Source organism: Pristis pectinata, chromosome 11 (genome assembly GCF_009764475.1).
Source record: "Pristis pectinata isolate sPriPec2 chromosome 11, sPriPec2.1.pri, whole genome shotgun sequence".
Classification (NCBI taxonomy): domain Eukaryota; kingdom Metazoa; phylum Chordata; class Chondrichthyes; order Rhinopristiformes; family Pristidae; genus Pristis; species Pristis pectinata.
In genome coordinates, this window is record NC_067415.1 from 31,380,920 (window position 1) to 31,400,240 (window position 19,321).

General features: G+C 38.5%; 1 protein-coding gene across 5 annotated transcripts in view; it reads left to right on the plus strand.

Annotated features, from left to right (window-relative positions):
• The window catches only part of LOC127575698 (paraspeckle component 1-like), a 103,351-nt gene that overhangs the window by 11,169 nt on the left and 72,861 nt on the right, over nucleotides 1-19,321 (plus strand). For 4 of the 5 annotated variants that reach the window (XR_007957117.1, XR_007957118.1, XM_052025655.1 and 1 more), the window contains exons 3-6: nucleotides 3,370-3,465; nucleotides 4,303-4,499; nucleotides 12,739-12,823; nucleotides 14,325-14,430. Coding sequence is in view for 3 of the 5 variants with exons in the window: in XM_052025655.1 (XP_051881615.1) it covers nucleotides 3,370-3,465; nucleotides 4,303-4,499; nucleotides 12,739-12,823; nucleotides 14,325-14,430 (484 nt within the window). In the remaining 2 variants the exon portion in view is untranslated. Of the gene's footprint in view, nucleotides 1-3,369; nucleotides 3,466-4,302; nucleotides 4,500-12,738; nucleotides 12,824-14,324; nucleotides 14,431-18,033; nucleotides 18,244-19,321 lie in introns of those variants that run through there. The other variant, XM_052025657.1, reaches the window with a different exon arrangement.

A 19,321-nucleotide genomic window follows, 5' to 3' on the forward strand; every position in this document is an offset into this window, starting at 1 on the left:
GAATCTGAGGAGATTTGGTATGTCACCAAAGACTTGAAAATTTTTACAGATGTATGGTAGAGAGCATTCTGATTGGCATCACAGTGTGGTATGGAGGCTCCAATGCATAGGATAGTAAGAGGCTGCAGAGGGTTGTAGACTCAGCCAGCTCCATCATGGGCACAACCCTCCCCATGATCGAGGACATCTTCAAGCAGTAGTGCCTCAAGAAGGTGGCATCCATTACTAAGGACCCTCACCATTCAGGACATGCTCTCTTCTCATTCCTACCATTGGGGAGGAGGTACAGGAACCTGAAGACCCACACTCAATGATTCAGAAACAGTTTCTTCTCCTCTGCCATCAGATTTCTGAATGGTCCATGAACACTACCTTGTTATTCCTTTTTCATTATTTGTAATTTATAGTAATCTTTGTCTTTTCATTGTACTGCTGCTGCAAAATAACAAATTTCATGTTGTACAATTCAGTGATAATTAATCTGATTCTGGTGTCCCCATCCATGGGTTATGGTAATGAATTGGTGTTTGATTGGTTGGGGGGGGCGGTAGTTGTGGAAGATGCTCCCTTGATGCTGTCAGCCAAGTCCTCTTCAATGGATAAAAGTGGATCATTCAACAATGAAAATCACAGCTTTGTCGCCCTAGTTATTCCTCGCATAGTATTGTTTAAGTGGGAGAGAAACAACCTTGTATAAACTTGGGAGCACTCTTTTATCCAAGTCTTTTTGTTAGATGCCACACCACTGGAAGTTGTGTCTTTGAATCTACCTTTAGAGTGCTTGGGTTCTCTGGGAGATTGAGAGGCTTGAATTTTATAGCCATTTTGGGCAGTGCTTCCAGGGAGAAGAGCAAGTTGGTGTTTAGCTGTCTTGAAGCCTGTGGAGGTTGCTCATTCCCTCAAAATGAATATGCTTGAAGATATTCCTTTCCAAAAGACCCCGGTTACATCCTGGTTGAACACTTGTTAGAGTGATTTGGCTACCTTGATGATTTGTTTCGGCTCTTAAGGAAAATTTTCTGCTGCCATGTTATCTTGAACTTGTTGCTTCTCCTGCAAGGTAAATATTATATAGGTTGCACACAACTTGAATGTTCAAACCAGCTAGTTCTTTGCACTTCCAGGTCTATCATTCCCTCAATTCTTTCAAATCTTGTCTTGTTGATTCAGGAAACAGCAAAATCATTGTCAAACAAGCCTTTAATTTTGACCTTGTAATCGTTTGCTTTGTCCTTTCCTCCATTCCCTACATAACAACATCTCTGCCATTCATAATACACATACTTTAGGGATAGCATTGTGCTACAACCACTAAAGATCTGTGTCCAACAGCCTTTTGTGTCAATTTTCAATTATATCAGTAGGTTGTGGTTTCTTTCAAAAGATACAAGACAATAGACTTTGTTTCAGAGCTGCTGTTAGTCAAATGGATCACTATCTTTGTGGACATAGCTGCACCTATCTGAGGTTTCCATTGCCACTTGTTGCTAACATTGTTTTAATAGTTTTAAAAAAAAATTCTAAATTGAGTGTGCCCTCTCTAAAGAGTCAGTTACACTCTAACAAACTTCTACAGATGTACTGTTGAAAGTATCCTGACTGGTTGCATCATGGTCTGATATGGTAGTTCAAATGTGCAGGAATGCAAGAAGCTGCAGAGAGTAGTGCACTCTGCCCAATACATCACAGGCACATTCCTCCCCACCATCGGTAGTATCTACAGGAGGCACTGCCTCAAAAAGGTGACATCCATCATCAAGATCCCCACCATCAGGGCCATACCATCTTTTTGTAGCTACCATTGGGCAGGAAATACAGAAGTCTGAAGTCCCACACCACCAAGTTCAGGAACAACTACTTCCCTTTGACCATTTCGTTCTTGAACCAACCTGGAAATCCCTAATCATCTCTACAGTTTAGCGAGACTATGACCACTCCGATCACTTGGTACTAAAATGGACTTTTTTTTGTTCTAATTGTGTTTTTTCTTAAAAATTTGTGTATGATTTGTTCTTGTGAATGCTGCTTATATGATTCCATGTACCTGTGATGCTGCTGCAAATTTTCATTGTACCTGTGCATAGATGTACTTGTGCATATGACAGTAATCTCGACTTTGACTTTGTAAATTGAATGTTAGAGCTTAAGTATTATGCCACAGAAGGCAGTTCAACCCATTGGGTCCTTGCCAACCCCCAACAGAGCAATCCAATTTCCCCTTTTTTCCCCTGTAACTTGTTCTCTTTTGCATGTCCATCAACTCCCATTTGATACTTTTTGCCATCAATTTACAATAGCCAGTCAACCTACCAGCAAGTTTTTTGGGATGTGGGAGGAAACTAGAGCACCCAGTAGAAACCCCTGTGTTCATGGAGAACGTGTAAATACCCCACAGGCAGCACCCTGGGTCAGGATTGAACCTGGATCAGGGTACAGGGAAATTGAGGGAATGGGACTGATTTTAAAAACTTGCTCTGCTGGGAGCCATTGATGGGCCAAATGACTTACTATTGTGTCATATTGTGGTAAATTTGAGGAATACCAGTACTAAATGGCTGTTTATTTTTATATTCCAAAAATTTGTTCTGTGGCTTGAGGCCACCTGAGTGGAGGAGAGGTGGGGGGGAATGAATAGAATATTGAGTAGTTTCAACAATGGCACTGATTTAGTTCAAGGGGAAAATACAAATTTTAGAAGGGAAAAAATTAGAAGATGAGATGAAAGGAGAACAAAAAACACTTCCAGATAGACCTGGTGGGCTGAATGACCATTTTCTGCACTCCTAGATTCAATCCACTGTTTGATCACTGGTGTTACTGAGGTTTACCATGACCAAATTCATCTGACAGTAAACAAATTATTATTCCCCATTGGCCTTCTAACATGGCAAACTTGATCAATCAAAAAAAACCTGACTGTTGCAGATAGTTTGTAACAAATATGTGAATGTATCACTGGATTTCTGTAACAATTGGATCATGATTGTTAAGTTAGTATTATCCTACTCTAATATCTTTTAAACTTTTATTTCAACCATTATTTTTAGTATATGAAAGAGGCAAAACTAACAATAAACACTAATTATATCTAAAAGTAATCGTGAGTATTGAAGCAATTATGGGATGTCTGTTTGTTACAGTAATTGTGGATGTGTATATAATTTTGGGCTTCTACATGCTCTTAGTTCATGTAGGCTGACACAAAGGTGTAGCTGCTCAAACACAATTGTTAAACCCTTCTGAAAATGCATTGTTTTATGCAATTTCTTCAGGATCACTTGGTGTAAATGAGAAATGGTTTCAAATTGTTCGGAAAATTCTGAACAAAGGTTTTTCCTGCTGTAAATGCAATGTGGCATTACTTTACAGTTCCCCACGTCCTGTTATTGTGGAGCCCATGGAACAGTTTGATGATGAAGATGGACTTCCTGAAAAACTGCTACAAAAGAACACACAATACCACAAGTAAATGTTTCTTGTTTTTATAATTAGCAGTGCAAACTAAATCCAAATAGGAGTCATTATCTGGTTTGAGCTGTGTGCTTTTGCTGGAATTTATTTTGATCACCAATATCAGGTTTTTGACTTTTTTCCACTTGCAAATTGTATATGGCACTTTTGTTATTTTAGATAGCTTTTAATTCTCAGTGTGATTGGGAACAGCAAATGTATAAACATGATACTGGGATTATCATGTTCTTGATAATTTTGAGTAGGAATCTCAAAATTTTTGTATCTGCCAAGGATTCCTTTTCAGTGTTACTGTGAATATCAAAGCCTTCTAGCAAAGGTCCCACCTCAACCCAGTGAGGACATTTCAATTTTTGTAACACCCGCTTTTGTCCCCTTTAACTGGAGGGAACTATTCAGTTCATCACAGTTGACTTGGACTTCAAAGTTGAAAAAAATTTCCAATAATCATGATCGCACAACTTTCACCATGCTTTTATTTTTGTCTGTCTAATGAGAATTTGTTTTTTTTCAATCTTGAGGCCATTTTCCAAGTTGTGCACTGTGCAATATTTTACAGCTAAAAATAGCACTTTTGTATCACTCTAAGTCGAGCTTTTGTTGAATCGGGTATACTGGTATTTAAAAACTCCCCAGATTCTATCTTCTGCACTAATAAATAAAAGAATCCAATAAAATATTATTTGTTTGAAAATAAGTTATGCTCAGTTGACCTAAAATCCACATTGCTAAATAGTGTATAAAGCTGCATTTAGTTCATAAATACTCATCTAGTTGTAATTAAGCAGTGGTCAAGTAACTTGTGCACACCATGTGCTCTAATTTAACTAGGGAAAGGGAGCAGCCACCACGTTTTGCTCAACCTGGGACATTTGAGTTTGAATATGCATCTCGCTGGAAAGCTCTTGATGAAATGGAAAAACAACAACGAGAGCAAGTTGACAGAAACATCCGAGAAGCAAAACAAAAGCTGGAGGCAGAAATGGAAGCTGCCCGTCATGAACATCAGCTTATGCTTATGAGACAAGGCAAGTTACTACTCTTTATCCATAAAATCTTTGACATTTTTTGAATAGAGGCATTGGAACAGATTGCAATCTGCTTTGATTAACTATCGAATCATCTCGGGAAGTCAGTTTTAAATGTCACTGTCATATGTTCCCTTGGGCTTGAGAGTATGGATTTGTATTGGCTTCATTCTGCTGAAGACCAGCATCTTCTATGTTTATGGAAGCCCATTCTGGAGTAGCACTCCCAGTTGAGTCTGCTGCTCTTGGAGGTACATTTAGAATAAACAGCACACAGACAAGTCTTTCTGTGGTCTCTTCTCCCTTGCACATGTTTTTGAAGTCCAGTTGCCCATATCGAGGTCCAGACTCCTAAGGCCCCTCTTACAGATGCCTTTGAAGCAGGTGTGAGCTTGGTTAGTATCCTTCCTGAGGCAAGATTCTCGCCACAGAGAACATTGGGAATTCTCCCATTGCTGGTTTAGAGAATATGCCCAAGCTATAAAAGCACCACTGCCTGTACAAAGTGTAGATACCAGGAATCTTTGCATGAACCAACATATCAGAATATGTGACTCTTTCCAAGAGATCAGAACGAGTGACAGCCTATGTGTATGGAAGCTGAACTTCTTGGAATATGTAATCAAGGTCTTACTACTGTATAGTAGTGTACTGACAACACAGGCTATGTGCACACTGATTTTCTTTTTCTGTGTATGGTCAGTTTTTATATTCAGTGGTACCTTTTTAAAGCCCGGAAATGTTTGTGGCAACTTTCCCAATGTGCACATTGATGCCTTCATCAAGTGATAGGTTATTGATGATGGTGAAACTTGAGTAAGAAGCTTGGTGACAACCTCTGGAGTATAATTGATGCATATCTTTCCCCATTTGCATTCATCTTTCTACTGTTCACTCTGAAATCTTGGCATGCTTTGGAACATCGGTTCGTGAGATGTTGTTTGCCTGAAGTCTGGAGGACTTGGGTAGTTTATTTTCTAAACTTGTGTATTTAAGCAGCCAAAGTAGATCACAAGCAGAGTGGAATTATTTCCAAGCAGCCAGCAGCCTTGCCAGAAGACCAATGGGACATTTGTGACTAAAAGAGATTTGCTTTCAGTGCTAGACACATTTCATGGCAGATGGCAAAGTAATCATAAAGTAATACAGCACGGAAACGGGCCTTTTGGCCCAACTCATCCATCTAAGCTAGTTCCATTTGGCCCCTGTCCCTTGAAACCTTTCCTATCTATGTTCCTGTGCAAACATCTTTCAAATGTTGTTATTGTACCTGCCTCAACCACACCTTCTGTCATTTTGTTACATATAAGCATCAACTTCTGTTTGAAGAAATTGTCCCTCGGGTTTCTTTTAAATCTTTCCTCTCTTAAACCTATGCTATCTAGTTTTTGTTTGCCTTTCGCTAGAAAAAGGACTGTATGCATTCACCCTATCTATGCTCCTCTGGTTTTATACACCAACTTGAGATCACATCCTAGTTTCTTGTGCTCCAATGAATAAAGTCCTAACCTGCTCAGGCTCTCAAGTCCTGGTAACATTCTTGTAAATATTCTTTTCACTCTTTCCAGCTAAATGACATCTTTCCTATAATGGGATAACAAAAACTGTACTCAATACTCCAGATGTGGCCTCACAAACATCTTGTACAACTGCAACATAATGTCCCAACTCATTATAGTCAGTGCCCTGACTGATGAAGGCCAGTGTGCCAGATGCCACCTTCACCACTCTGGCTACCTGTGAAGCCACTTTCAGGGAACTATGTATTTGTATTCCTTGATCCTCTGTTCTACAGCACTACCCTGGGTCCTACTGTTTAGTCCTCTCCTGGCTTGACTTCCCAAAATGTAACAACTCTCACTTATCTGAATTGACTGCCATTTGTTTGGGTCATTTACCTAGCTGATCAAGATCCCCCAGTAATTTTTGATGACCCTTTTCACTATCTACTATACCACCTATTTTGGTACCATCTGCAAACTTAATAAATATGCCTTGTACATTCTCATCCAAATTGATTATATAAAAGACAACAATGGGCCCAGCACCGATCACTGTGACACACCACTAGTCACAGGCCACTAGTTAGAAAAACAACCTTCCACCATCACCTTCTGCTTCCTACTGCCAAGCCAATTATGTATCCACTTGGCTAGCTTCCAGGTTGTCCTTCCATACAGGACCATGAAGAAACGTCCACTACCCTGTTCTCATCAATTATCTTGGTTACCTCTTCAAAAAAAAACTCTTAACAGCATTGTGAGGCGCATTTTCCCATGCACAAAGCTGTGGTGATTATCCCTAATCAGTCCTTGTCTATCCAAATGCTGGTAGATTCTGTCCCTCAGAATTCCCACTAGTAACTTAGCCACCACTGACGTCAAGCTCGGCAGCCTGTAGTTCCCTTTGCTGCCCTTCTTAAATAATGGTACAACATTAGTCACCCTCCATTCTTCTGAACTTCACCTGTGGCTAAAGATGATGCAAGTATCTCTGCAAGGGCCTCTGCAATTTTTTCCCTAGCTTCCTGCAAGGACTGAGAATGCAGTTTGTCAGGCCCTGGGGTCTTAAGACTGTCAATATCACCTCTTTGGTAATTCTGATATGGTCCAAGACATCACAACTCTTTTTGCCTAGTTCCTTAGGTTCCATCATCTTCTACACAGTAAAAACCTGATGAGAAATATTTATTAAAAAATCTCGCCCATCTCCTGTGACTCCACGCATAAATGGCCATGCTGATCTTTAAAGGGACCTAATCTCTCTCTAGCCACACTTTTTACTCTTAATATGCCTGTAGAATCTCTTTGGGATTTTCCTTTTGCCTTGCCTGTCAGATCCATGTCACCTTTTTACCTTCCTGATTTCCCTCTTAAGTATACGCCTACACTTCTTGGAACCTGTTGAGGGATTCACTTGACCCTGACTGCCTAAACCTAATGTATGCCTCCTTTTTCCTGACCAGAACCTCAATATCTCTTGTCAACCAAGGTTCCTTAAACTTGCCAGGCTAGCTCTTCACCCCAACAGGAACATGCTGTCCCTGAACTCTTGAGATTGCATTTTTAAGAGCCTCCCACTTGCCAAACGTCTCTTCAGTGGCAAACAGTCTCCCCCAATCGACCTCTGTCAGTTCCCATGTAATGGCTCCAAAATTGGCCCTGCCCGAATTTAAAACTTTAACTTGTGGACCAGTCCTATCTTTCTCCATAACAATTTTGAAAATAATAGAATCAGAATCAGGTTTATTATCACTGACTTGTATGTCGTGAAATTTGTTTTGTGCCAGCAGTACAGAGAAAAGACACAAAATTACTATAAATCACAAAATAAATAGACCAAAAAAAGGAATAACTAAGTAGTGTTCATGGACCATTCAGAAATCTGGCAGAGGGGAAGAAGCTGTTCGTAAGTCGTTGAGTGTGGGTCTCCAAGCTCCTGCATCTCCTCCCTGATGGTAGTAACAAGAAGGCATATCCTGGATGGTGGGAGTCCTTAGTGATGGATGCTGCTGCCTTGAGGCACCACCTCTTGGAAATGTGCTCAATGGTGGGGAGAGTTGTGCCCATGATGGAACTGGCTAAGTCTATAACCCTCTGCATCCTCTTGTGATCCTGTGCATTGGAGCCTCCATACCAGGCTGTGATGCAGCCAGTCAGAATGCTCTCCACCGTACATCTATAGAAATTTGCAAAGAGTCTTTGGTGAAATACCAAATCTCTTCAAACTCCTAACGAAGTAGAGCTGCTGGCATGCCTTCTTCACGATTGCATCAATGCGTTGGGCCCAGGATAGATCCTCTGAGATGTTGACGCCCAGGAACTTGAAGCTGCTCGCCCTTTCCACTGCCTACCCCTCAATAAAGACGTGTGTGTGTGTGTTTTCTCCCAACTTCTTCCTGAAGTCCACAATCAGTTTCTTGGTCTTGCTGATGTTGAGTGCAAGGTTGTTGTTGTGACATCGCTCAACCAGTGACCTATCTCACTCCTGTACGCTGCCTCGTCGCCATCTGAGTTTCTCCCAACAACAGTAGTGCCATTGGCAAATTTATAGATGGCATTTAAGCTGTGCTTAGCCACACAGTCATGAGAGTAGGGCAGTGGACTAAGCACACTTTTAGAAATATGAATAAAATGTGGTCAGTCCCAAAGTGCTTTCCCACTGACACTTTGGTCACTTCCCCAACCTTGTTCCCTAAGAGGAAGTCTAGTGTTGTGCCTCTTGGGTCCCGTTATACATTGATTAAGGAAGCTTTCTTGGACACATTTAACAAATTCCACCCAGTTCAACCCCTTTACACCATGGATGACCCTGTCAATATTTGGGAAGTTAAAATTTTCCACTAATAGTACCCTATTATTTTTGAAACTGAGATCCTCCTACGCATCTGCTTGAAGTAGGGTTGTGTTAACTTCTGCTTGACATCTTTATTTTGAAAGATGATTCTAAAGTTAAGCTATCATATTGAATTATATATTTTGTGTCTATATGGAAGGACTTGATCATGCTGAAGGGACTTGATCATGCTGAAGAGCCTTGAAGGACAGCTTTTTTTAACAGTTGGAATAAATACCATCTGCTCATAAATGTAAAGGCCTTTAGTGTGGTCTATGAAGACGATGTATAGTGGCTTTTTCTGTTTCCTGCAATTTTCCTGCAGCTGCCTCAAGCAGAAGGTCATATCATTGGTTGACTGTACTGCTTGAAAACTGCATTGACTCCATAATGTGTCTCAGCAAGAAAGTGGAATCTTTTGAAAACAATGCATGCAACAAACTTTTCAGAATACACGTTTGAAAATTGTAATGTGGTTTGGGGACACAGCTTGGTTTGCTGAGATGTTTTGGGGAATCAAAATAACTTGTCAATGTTACCATTTTTGCATAGTATCTAAAATCATCTTTTGTATTTAAAATAAGAAAAACTGAAAGTCATAGCAATGATAGTTCATACAATTTTAGGAGTACTCAAATTTCTGATTCGTAACTCAGAACAGTGGTATATAAAATTAAGCCTAGTAATTTGTAACACCTATTTGATTTAAATCTTTCACAATTTTATTTTGGGTTGCCAAATTGCCATGATTGATAGAGGGTTGTTTTTTTGGTAAAATGTTTTCAATTTACCATCTATAATATCTCAAACAATGTTTGAGAGCAGTGACTACAACAGAGGCTTTGGAAACAGACATCACCCAGGCTGTAATACTGAATAAGTGCTGAAGAACCACTGTGTCTCAACCAATCTGTTCCAGTGCATTTGCAATACTGGCATTTTTCCAACAACATGAAGAAAATGCCCACATGTGAATGCTGGATATATAAAAAGGACAAATACAGTTCACACAACTTGCTACCCATTGTGCTCTCTTAATCCTGAGTATTGTGAGGGGAGGTGTTGTGATTAATGTGCTCTCAAGTGGCACTTTTGCTTTGCTTTGCACAAAGGAATATTTGTGGTTTAAGATTTAAAAAAAAGAAACTGCTGGAGGAACTCAGCAGATTAGGCAGCATCTGTGGAGGGAAAGGAATGTTCTGTTTTGAGTTGAGACTGTGCATTAGGACTTGTCTCCAGAGTTCTGCTGTTTTTGGAGATCAGTCACTTTGCTTCAAAGACATTACCCTGTGGATATTCTGCAGCAGTGTCCAAGGCCTCCTTTAGTTGCTTCATTCAAGTCTGAACTTCCATCATAAAATCAAAAAATTAAACAACCCATGATGGTGTCCAGCAGGATTTAGAGCATGGATTGATAGGTGGCTTGCACAATTAGTACCAGGCAATCATAGTGTTCAACTAGAGCAAGTCAAACCACTTACCTCTGACATTCAGTGGCATAACCAATACCAAGCCCTTTACCATCAACATCCTGGGAATCATAATTGACCGGAATCTAAACTAGGCCGGCTACATTTATCAAAAGGCTCCAAGAACAGATCGGAAGTTAATGATGTGCCAGCCATGCATACTTTATATTGCTTTGGGAATGCTGTGTATGCTTTTGTATATGTATGTAGACTACTAATTAACCCCCTTTTATCATTGGGATGTGCTGGTAAGAGGTCTGATTATGGTTTTAAAAACAAACAATTTGGAGTGAAAGTTTGGGTGTATATGAAATGTAAAACCAAAGATGTATTTGATTGCATAAAAGAAATAATAGATCTTTCTGAAGTTCAGCCTGACCCATTTTTGCTCTAAGAGGCTGTGTTGCTGAGCAGAAATCTCTCTGGTCTCCAAGCAGTTAGCAGCCTTGGTAAAAGATGATTAATAAAACTTTGACATAGGATCACTTGGAGTGCAGGACCCTTTTTACTGGCATTTGTCAAAGTAGGCTGGCTTCAATTCTTGTGCTTGTTTAAGAATAGCACTACCACAAGTAATTAAATGTGCTATCTCCAAAAGGAGGAGTTAAGGCCATCCATTTTCACTGCGTCTAAAATGTGGCAGAACTTTCACCTCTGGTTTCCCTTGAGTCAGGTTAAGTAGATTTCAAATCATGAAATAGCTGCTTCATCTTGCTTGCAGAATTTGCAGAGACACACTGCACCAATACTTTGAACTTGTATGCAGTTATAGAGATTGAACGCATATGCACAATGTTGATGTTTTTGGAAATGGAAATTAACAGATTTTTGTCAATCATTAACTGATAAAACGCCACTGGATTGAACCAACTAAAGCAATAAGAATAAAATGCCTAATTATACCTATCATTCCCATGTGTCCTTGAACATCATTTCTATTTAATCGTTTCAGTTGCAGGAGTTTAGTTACAACTTCAAACTTGAAGGTGTCTTCATTTTGTTTCTTAAATGGTGTATTTATTCTGCGACTTAGGAGTCTGTTAAATTTATTGCTCACCATCCTTCGTGTGTGCCACTATCCCCTTCTGTTTAACCTTGCTCATTTCTCTTTCTAAAATGTGTCCTGTTTTAAGCTGGGGTCCCCGCTTTAGTATTCTTTTTCTCTACTTGGTTTGGACTATAAGCCTGCCTTATTTTATTTTGCTTATTACTCCTGAAGGATACGCACACCTAAAACTTTGTAAGTGATTTAATTTTGCCATTTAAAGATCCAGCAGCATCTCTTAGTGCAAGTATACTAACATTTTGTTTTTCTCATGCAAAAGTTTAGGAAATTCATTGCTTTTTTGAAAATGGTGTGAGAATCCTAAGAATACATGTTAAGTCTGAGTTTCTGCTTTTTTTTGTTCTATATTTATCAAAGAATATGGTGACTAACTTTTGGGATATTTTCTGGTGAGGTTTTAAGAGACCTGTTACTGGCAATTCTAGTTCAGTGGTCCACAACTGCATTGACCATCCAAACTGCTTTTAATTGCCCTTGATATAAACAGGAAAGTGTCAAACTCCTAAGGTCTTTGCAGCTGTCTTTCTGGTTTGATTTCTCATAGTAAGGGGGAGCCAGCTGCTTGCATTTTCCCTGCATTTACTCTGGGGGAAATCTAAGTGCTGAATCTAATGCCAAGTTAGGCCTGTGTGGATTCAGCAGCCCCATTCCTATCAATGGGTAGGCAAGAGAATGAGAAGGAAGCTTCAGGTCACTTACATCTTTTTTCATTGAATTTAAAACTAAATGCATATACAATTTGAAATTTTAGTGTTTTTTTTAATAAGAAGATTTTTAATAAGATTGGTTTAGATCTAACAAAGGATACGTACTTCTGGGGTAATGCATTCAATAGGTTATTCTGTGGTCAGTATAAGTAGAGATCAGTGATTATTTTTGAATGTGTTTTGAATGTCTGCAACATTTGCAGACATTGTGTTCTGGTAGTCTATTCTGCCTGGTGGCAGAGTATAACCAGCAGTCGAACCTTCAGAGGTCCAGTTTTAATGGACTGATTTGGCTTATTATTATCTTTTTGTCATGAAGATTCGTGTCAGCTAACTGCAACCACATTGGAACTTTTTCAGTTGGTTTTACAGGTAAGTGCGGCTCTAGGAGCATTGAGCATGGGTGACGCAGGGCAGAGTGAATTATGTCGCAGGTTGTTTATGTCATGTACTTAAGGTGCAAGTGTGTTGGTAATTTCATATGGCAGGTTGGCAAATAATTTTCATTTGTACACTAATTGTGCTGCACTAGAGAAAAATTGAGCAGTGAAAGGTTTTTAATGCATATCTTATATGGCTTCTTGACCAATAGCTGGCACCAAGAGAATTATCTTTTAAAAATAGCTGATTGTGTTCTAAATTGGAAGTAATTCTTTTTTTAGATTTGATGAGGCGCCAGGAGGAATTGAGGCGGTTGGAAGAAATGAGAAATCAAGAGCTGCAGAAAAGAAAGCAGATAGAAATGAGGTATGTTTCGTTCAGTCTACAATAAGATGGTATAGGGCTACCTTATTCATAAAATGTTTAAGTGAATTATAAAATGGGGATTTTTATTCTCCCCCCCCCCCCCCCACCCCTGTCTGTTTATTAATCTGTACATTACTAAAATATTCAATGAGAAGGGAGTGAATTTGTGTTTTATTAAATAGATTGTGGGTTATCCTGAATGAAGTTAATATTATGCACTGCAAGCTAGCCAAATGAGTTTTTGAAGTGTGGATGGAGAGAGTCTCTCTCTCTCTCTGTAGGGCCATGGAATTAGGGATGGATCATTCAGTTTATCAGATGTTTTTCATCACTCATTCAGATCATGGCTAATTTGTGCCTTGATGTTTTACTTGTTGCTGAACTCTTGATCTCCTTGTCAAGCAAACAAAATTGGCTTGATCCTGATTGAACTATGGATAAATCTATTGATTATTAGAGGTAGATGTTCCAATTGAGCATATAGAGCCAGAATAGATTATTCATTTTTGAGAATAAACAATGTTTCCAATGAAAACAGAAGCAACATTGTGGAAAGTGGGTGTGAGCAGAAAATGATCGTAGAAAAGAATCGATAACAATGATTTAAGGTGCATTTGTGCAGTTTTGCAAGCATTAGCAGATCACTAAATTTATTAAGTTAATCTCTAATTTTTGTTTGTTCTACCTACTAGAAGGTATCAAACCAAGCCACTAATGTGCTGTAAACCATATTATGGTGGGTTGATCGAACATTAAAGTTAGTTTATTAATACTTAAATGTGGCGTGAGGCTATTATTTTTGCTAGATTTTAAAAGATGATGTTAACATTTTGTCTCTTACTGGAATTGGACTACCTTTCGGTGTCATAGTCGAACAGCATGGAAGCAGGTCCTTTAGCCCATCACATCATGCCAATCTATTTGCCCATCTATACTAATTCCTTTTGCTCACACTAGGACCATGTCCTTCTATGCTTTGGCTATTTAAGTGCAAGTCTAAATGTCTCTAAACTTGGTAATCATATCTTCTACTTCCTCTGGCAGCAAGTTTCAGATATCAACCACTGTGTGTATAAAACAAAAACTTCCCCTCCATTCCCCTTTAAAACTCCTTACTTTTACCTTAAACCTATGCCCTCGTGATTTTGATACCCCTATCATGGGAAAAGGTTTTTACTATCTACCCCATCTATGCCTCTCATAATCTTGTACACTTCTCATGTGTTTACTTTAAATTGTAAGCAGTTTTCATTTTTCTAAACTTGAAATCCGTTCTTCTGAGGTGGAATTACAATAGTGTAAACTGTGAAATACAGTATATAATCTATAGCTTGTGTTTTGAAGCATTTTTGATGGACAACATTGATGCTAACAATTGTGATGCATCTAAAATCACAGAACTCACTGAGAGATGGGAAAAATCAGTGGTTTCAGTATGCTCTTGGTCTTTGCCATACTTGTTTTCTCAGTTAAACTTAATTTTATTAATTTTTTTTAACAGGCATGAAGAGGAACGTCGGAGACGAGAGGAGGAAATGATGCGCCAGAGAGAGCAGGATGAATTACGAAGGCAGCAAGAAGGATTCAAGTCGAACTACATGGATAATGTAAGTAATAAAAATGGAGATTTAGATGGATAGAAAAGTCTTTAAACATTTAAGTCTTTTGGGAGTTTTGATTCTGTAAAGAATGGAATCCATTTCTATCTTTTTGAGCTTATTTCTTTGGAATTATTGTAGAATCTTGTAAATAGCAATTAAAATTGGGTTTAAAAAATTTTATTTCCATTATATTGAATAAATGCTACTAAAGAATTGGACCCTGCCCAAAAAAGACTCTACCTATAAACATTCCTCCTTATCCAATACAACTGAATATTTAGTTGTATTTTTAAATGGTTATCTGGTTTAACTCAGCATTTGAATAATGTGCTTATTTTTTTTGTTAGAGTATTTAGCAGTAAAAGCTTGAATAAATATTCTGAAATAATGGATTTGGTGATGAGTTCTGTGAGGGAGAGGCACAGTTTGGAGACTTGTGCCTAGAATAGTTCTGGATCATCACCATAATCATAATACAAATTTTTTATACCTCTTTTGGGCATATAGCAAATTATGGTCTGTGCATGTCATATAAATTCCATTTTGTGTCCCCTAACCATTTTTGATATGATTTTGGACACTATTGAACAAATGATAATTGTCATGGAGGTCTCTTTGTCTTGCTGACAAAATACATAAAAGCCTTGTATACATTGCTTTACTTTCCATTGCCACTTGCTCAGCAGTAGAACGCTTAGCTGAAGTGTTAACTATTAAGTTGCAATAGAAATTTTTTTAATTTGAATTGGACATTTGGCCTTTGTCTACTACTCACACACTCCATTCGTTAGAAAAATGCCTATTTGCAGTATTTGCCTTTCAAGCTAAGGACTTTGTTCAGCCTGTAATTGGAGTAAATACTAGTGCTAAATTTCTATAAATAAGGATACACTGACAACAATGAAGAACGTAAACATGGAATTTAGAACATTTAAATTTATTGAAATTGACCCAATATTGTAAAATCATTGTAGAAACATCGGTGTATTTTGCCATGTCCAACAGCAAAGACGCAACAAATGGTAGTAAGGATGTCAGCAGAAAATGTTTAATACAAGCAAGATTTGGATTACTGAGAATTTTGAAGCAATTTAACGTGCCTCGAGTTTTACTGTTTATGGTTTAGGACATCAGAACGTTTTGGTGGAACTGCTTACCTTAATTTCACTAAACCTCTTTTATATTCTTCCATTGTGAACTGTTTGGAATCCTGTGTAGCTTTTTTAAGCAAAGTTCTCAATTAATTTACTGGAAAATGGAGTTCTGTTCCTCTTTAGAATATATGCAGCTATGTGTTACAATTTAATGAAAGTTCATTGCATGCGATCATAAAAGATGCTCCAGCAACTGTGATCTGTGATGCAATGATTAGATAAAGTAAGTTGTAAGTTCTTTCTAAATTCTCAATAAATTCTAAATATTTTGAAATTGGTAATTATTCAAAAGACACATCTGTGCTAAAAGGGGAAGGATGAGCAGGATGGAACTAGGAGTGGGGAGTTTTAGGCTGCTTTCTTTTGGGGTTTTTTGGCACTTGAGGGTTCCAAGGGCTAGAAGTAACTGGATATTACTTCTGCTATTTTCTCAAATTAACTTTAGTTGATCTTTTCCCATTTTAAGAAAGGAGGAATTTAGCCTGACTCAATTCCACTTTAATAGTTAAATGCTGATAATGATCCCAAATCCAGTTGATTTATGCAATGTTACTTAATACCAATTTTAACAATGCTATATTTGAAATATAACTATCATATTTTGTATTGAGGTATTGGGTGTGACGTCTTCCCTTCTCACTAAGCATTGACAGAATAGTTTGCATCTCCATTGAAACATGGATATGTATTTAGTGCTAAATGAAAATTTGAAATTTCGCATGTATGGAACACAAGTTGATAATTACCTGTGTATCCCCTTTTAATATTGAAAAGCCAATAGGTCCAGCCATGGTTGTTTACAGATGTTCCCAGATGTGTAGAGAGAATTGGTAGTTTACACAGTAATAACAAAGAAGCAGATAAACCATTGACTAGTGTAAATGCTTGTTGATTTTTTTTATCCTTGTGCTGACATGATGAATTGTATTGTGTGGCTTTAGAGTTGGCCCACAAGACCTGGGAAAATTAGTTACTCATAAAGTTCATCAGAAGATATTTGGTGTATATCAACATCTGGTGTTATTGAATGTGAAAAGCCTTGAGGTTTGACTGATGGCTTGTTAAATAATCAGCATTCTCCAACCCTATGTTCTGGGAGTTGTTATTCATATTAAGCCGCCTTGGAGTCTTCTGTGAAATGCAGTAAGACTTCATTCATGATGATTCCATGTGGTGGATTTGTTTTCATAGGATCAACTATCCTATCATAGATTCCTGAAGATATCCAGTGTCAGATAACAAAGACATTTTGCATAAATTGCACTTTCAGCTAAAGGCTATGGACTTGGTCTTCGATATTGGGTAACCTCTGTAGCACCGTGGCTTGATCAGCAAGAATTGTTACTAGAAGAATAATTTCATCTATTTTTCAACTTGAACTTCAATAGCTTCTGTAGCGATCCATTGTTGTGTGAATTAGAGCAGTATATCAACTATCATTTATTGTGAGAATGTACCTGAGACATGCACAAAGCTCTTATTTCCAGGTCAAAAATTTGATTTGATCAGGCCCAAAGTTTATACTTGGCCTTGGAAGACCTTGTGTTTGGACTTGGACTATTGCATCAAATCTTTCAAGCACCCTGTTTTTGTTGAGAATTGCCATGTCAGGAAGGCAGTAAATCTGGGATGATGTGCAATGGCAACATTGGGTGTCAGCCAAGGTGCACAGGAGGTTTTGGTGGTTTGTTTTTTTGTTCTTTGTTAAACACCAGCTGTGTTGACAATTCCAGGTCTTTATCAAACGTGTGAAGACTGCTAACCAGAGTTATAATTGGGAATGTGTAAAATGCTTCACAGGTCAGATATTGTGGATGTTGGATACCCAAAATAAAATCAGAAAATGCTGGAAATTCTGGATAGTTTCCTCTTCCTCTGTTCCCTATGTTCAACCTGATCTGTTCAAATTGAGTAAAGCTTGTCATTGTTCACAAGGCAAAACAAGCCAGTATTTCTTTTAAAATGTTGAAATTGTTTATTGAACTCAAAATTAGGTAAATACTTCCACTAAATATGACATGTTATATGAAATTACCAAAATTGTATGATGTAAAGTACCCCAAACTGTTATGACATCTGTAATTTGTACCTTAACCTATGACTTTTATTCTCAAGATCAGCACAAAATCAGAGAGAGAGTAACTCTCTCTGCACTGCCCTTGTTTGTTCAGACTTGTCTGCCCTTTATAATGCAAAAATAACCTGTGACAATTTGATTAACACATTCTCCATTGGTGGTACTACCATCCTATTGGTCTACTACAAGACCCTGAACTGCCTAGTATAAAAGTACTTTATATTTAGCCATTGGTATAAGCAAAAATGCTTTAATGGAGAGGGGGTGTGGGGGAGTGATTTTGTTTGTGTTGAATTGTAAATTTTATGTGCTATTACCACATTACAGGGTCCACTGAAAAGCTTGTGTTTAGACACATTCTGCATTGTTTTCTTTCAGCTTTCAGGAGTTTAACATGGACCCTCCATTCCTCAACATATGCTGGGATTGAAATTTTTGTCGGTTTTGGTTGAAAGTATCTGACTGCAAAGTACATAAGCAGAATCCACAGAATGAAATACTATTTCTGGCCGATGACCTTTCATCAGAATGGGGACATATTGGAGACAAAAGTTTTGTTCCAAAGAAGTGGAAAGGGGAAGAAAGGAAGGCTGTGGGTAAAATGGTGGGAGTGAATGTAGTGACAGGCACCTGGAAGCTGAAGCTCATGATTGTGGAACAGAGATTTGCCAAAGCAATCCCTTATCTGCATTTGATCTCTCAAATATAGAGGAACCTGCAATTGGTATCGTATACTAAATAAGTAAATTGCTCTCTTGCTTTGATGGAGAGTTTTGGATCCTAGATGCTGAGAAAGGAAAAAGTAAAAAGGCATATATTGGCTCTCTTGTACACAAGGTGCTGTGTGAAGAGGAGTGTTGGTGATAGAGGAGTGGGTCTGTGTGTCTTTTGAAGGACAACTTGGGAATTGCCTTTTGAGTTGCTGAAAAGTGAGGGGAAGATGCAAAAGTTGAAAGGATGAAAATCAGCAGCATAGTTCATATTTTGTTTACCTAGACAGCACATTTTATCTCGAAGAGGAGCAGTGTCTGAAGAAAATCTCTTCAGTACAAGCTCGAAGAGTGTTGGTGGATGAGATCTGGTTTGACCTTGTTTCAAGAAAGAAATGAAGGCTCTTAGTCTTTGTGGGGTGGATGTGGAGGAATTGAACATCCATGATGAAAATCGGTGATTCGGGCCAGGTGTCTGGAAAATCTTAAGAGCCAGAGAACATTGGAAAAATGAATGTAGGTGGGAAGCAGTTCAGTAAAACGAGCAGGAGTCACTGAGATTGGAAGAAATGATTTCCATGGGTCAAGAGAAATCCCATTTGTCTATAAATTTTGAGCTCTGGTTGCTTGTCAATTTACTTTTTCTAATTCACTCATTATGATCATTCTGTCCTCTGCTTTCGACACCTAGTGTTGAGGCCCTGGTCACTTCATCTGCTATATTGGGCAGGCTGTGTTGCTCACATGCCTGAAGCTAGACTCCTGAAATTCTGAGCAGTGTCATATGGAGAGTTTACCAGTTCAATGATGTGCTCAAAGCATTCATGAAGGAATGTAATATTTGGCCCATGACTGCTCAAAATGGAGAAGCAGCATTTGGGAGCATATTGAGGATTTCAGGACCATGCATCGAAAGCACATAAGCTATGTGGGAGAGGTGCACCATCTTACAAGCT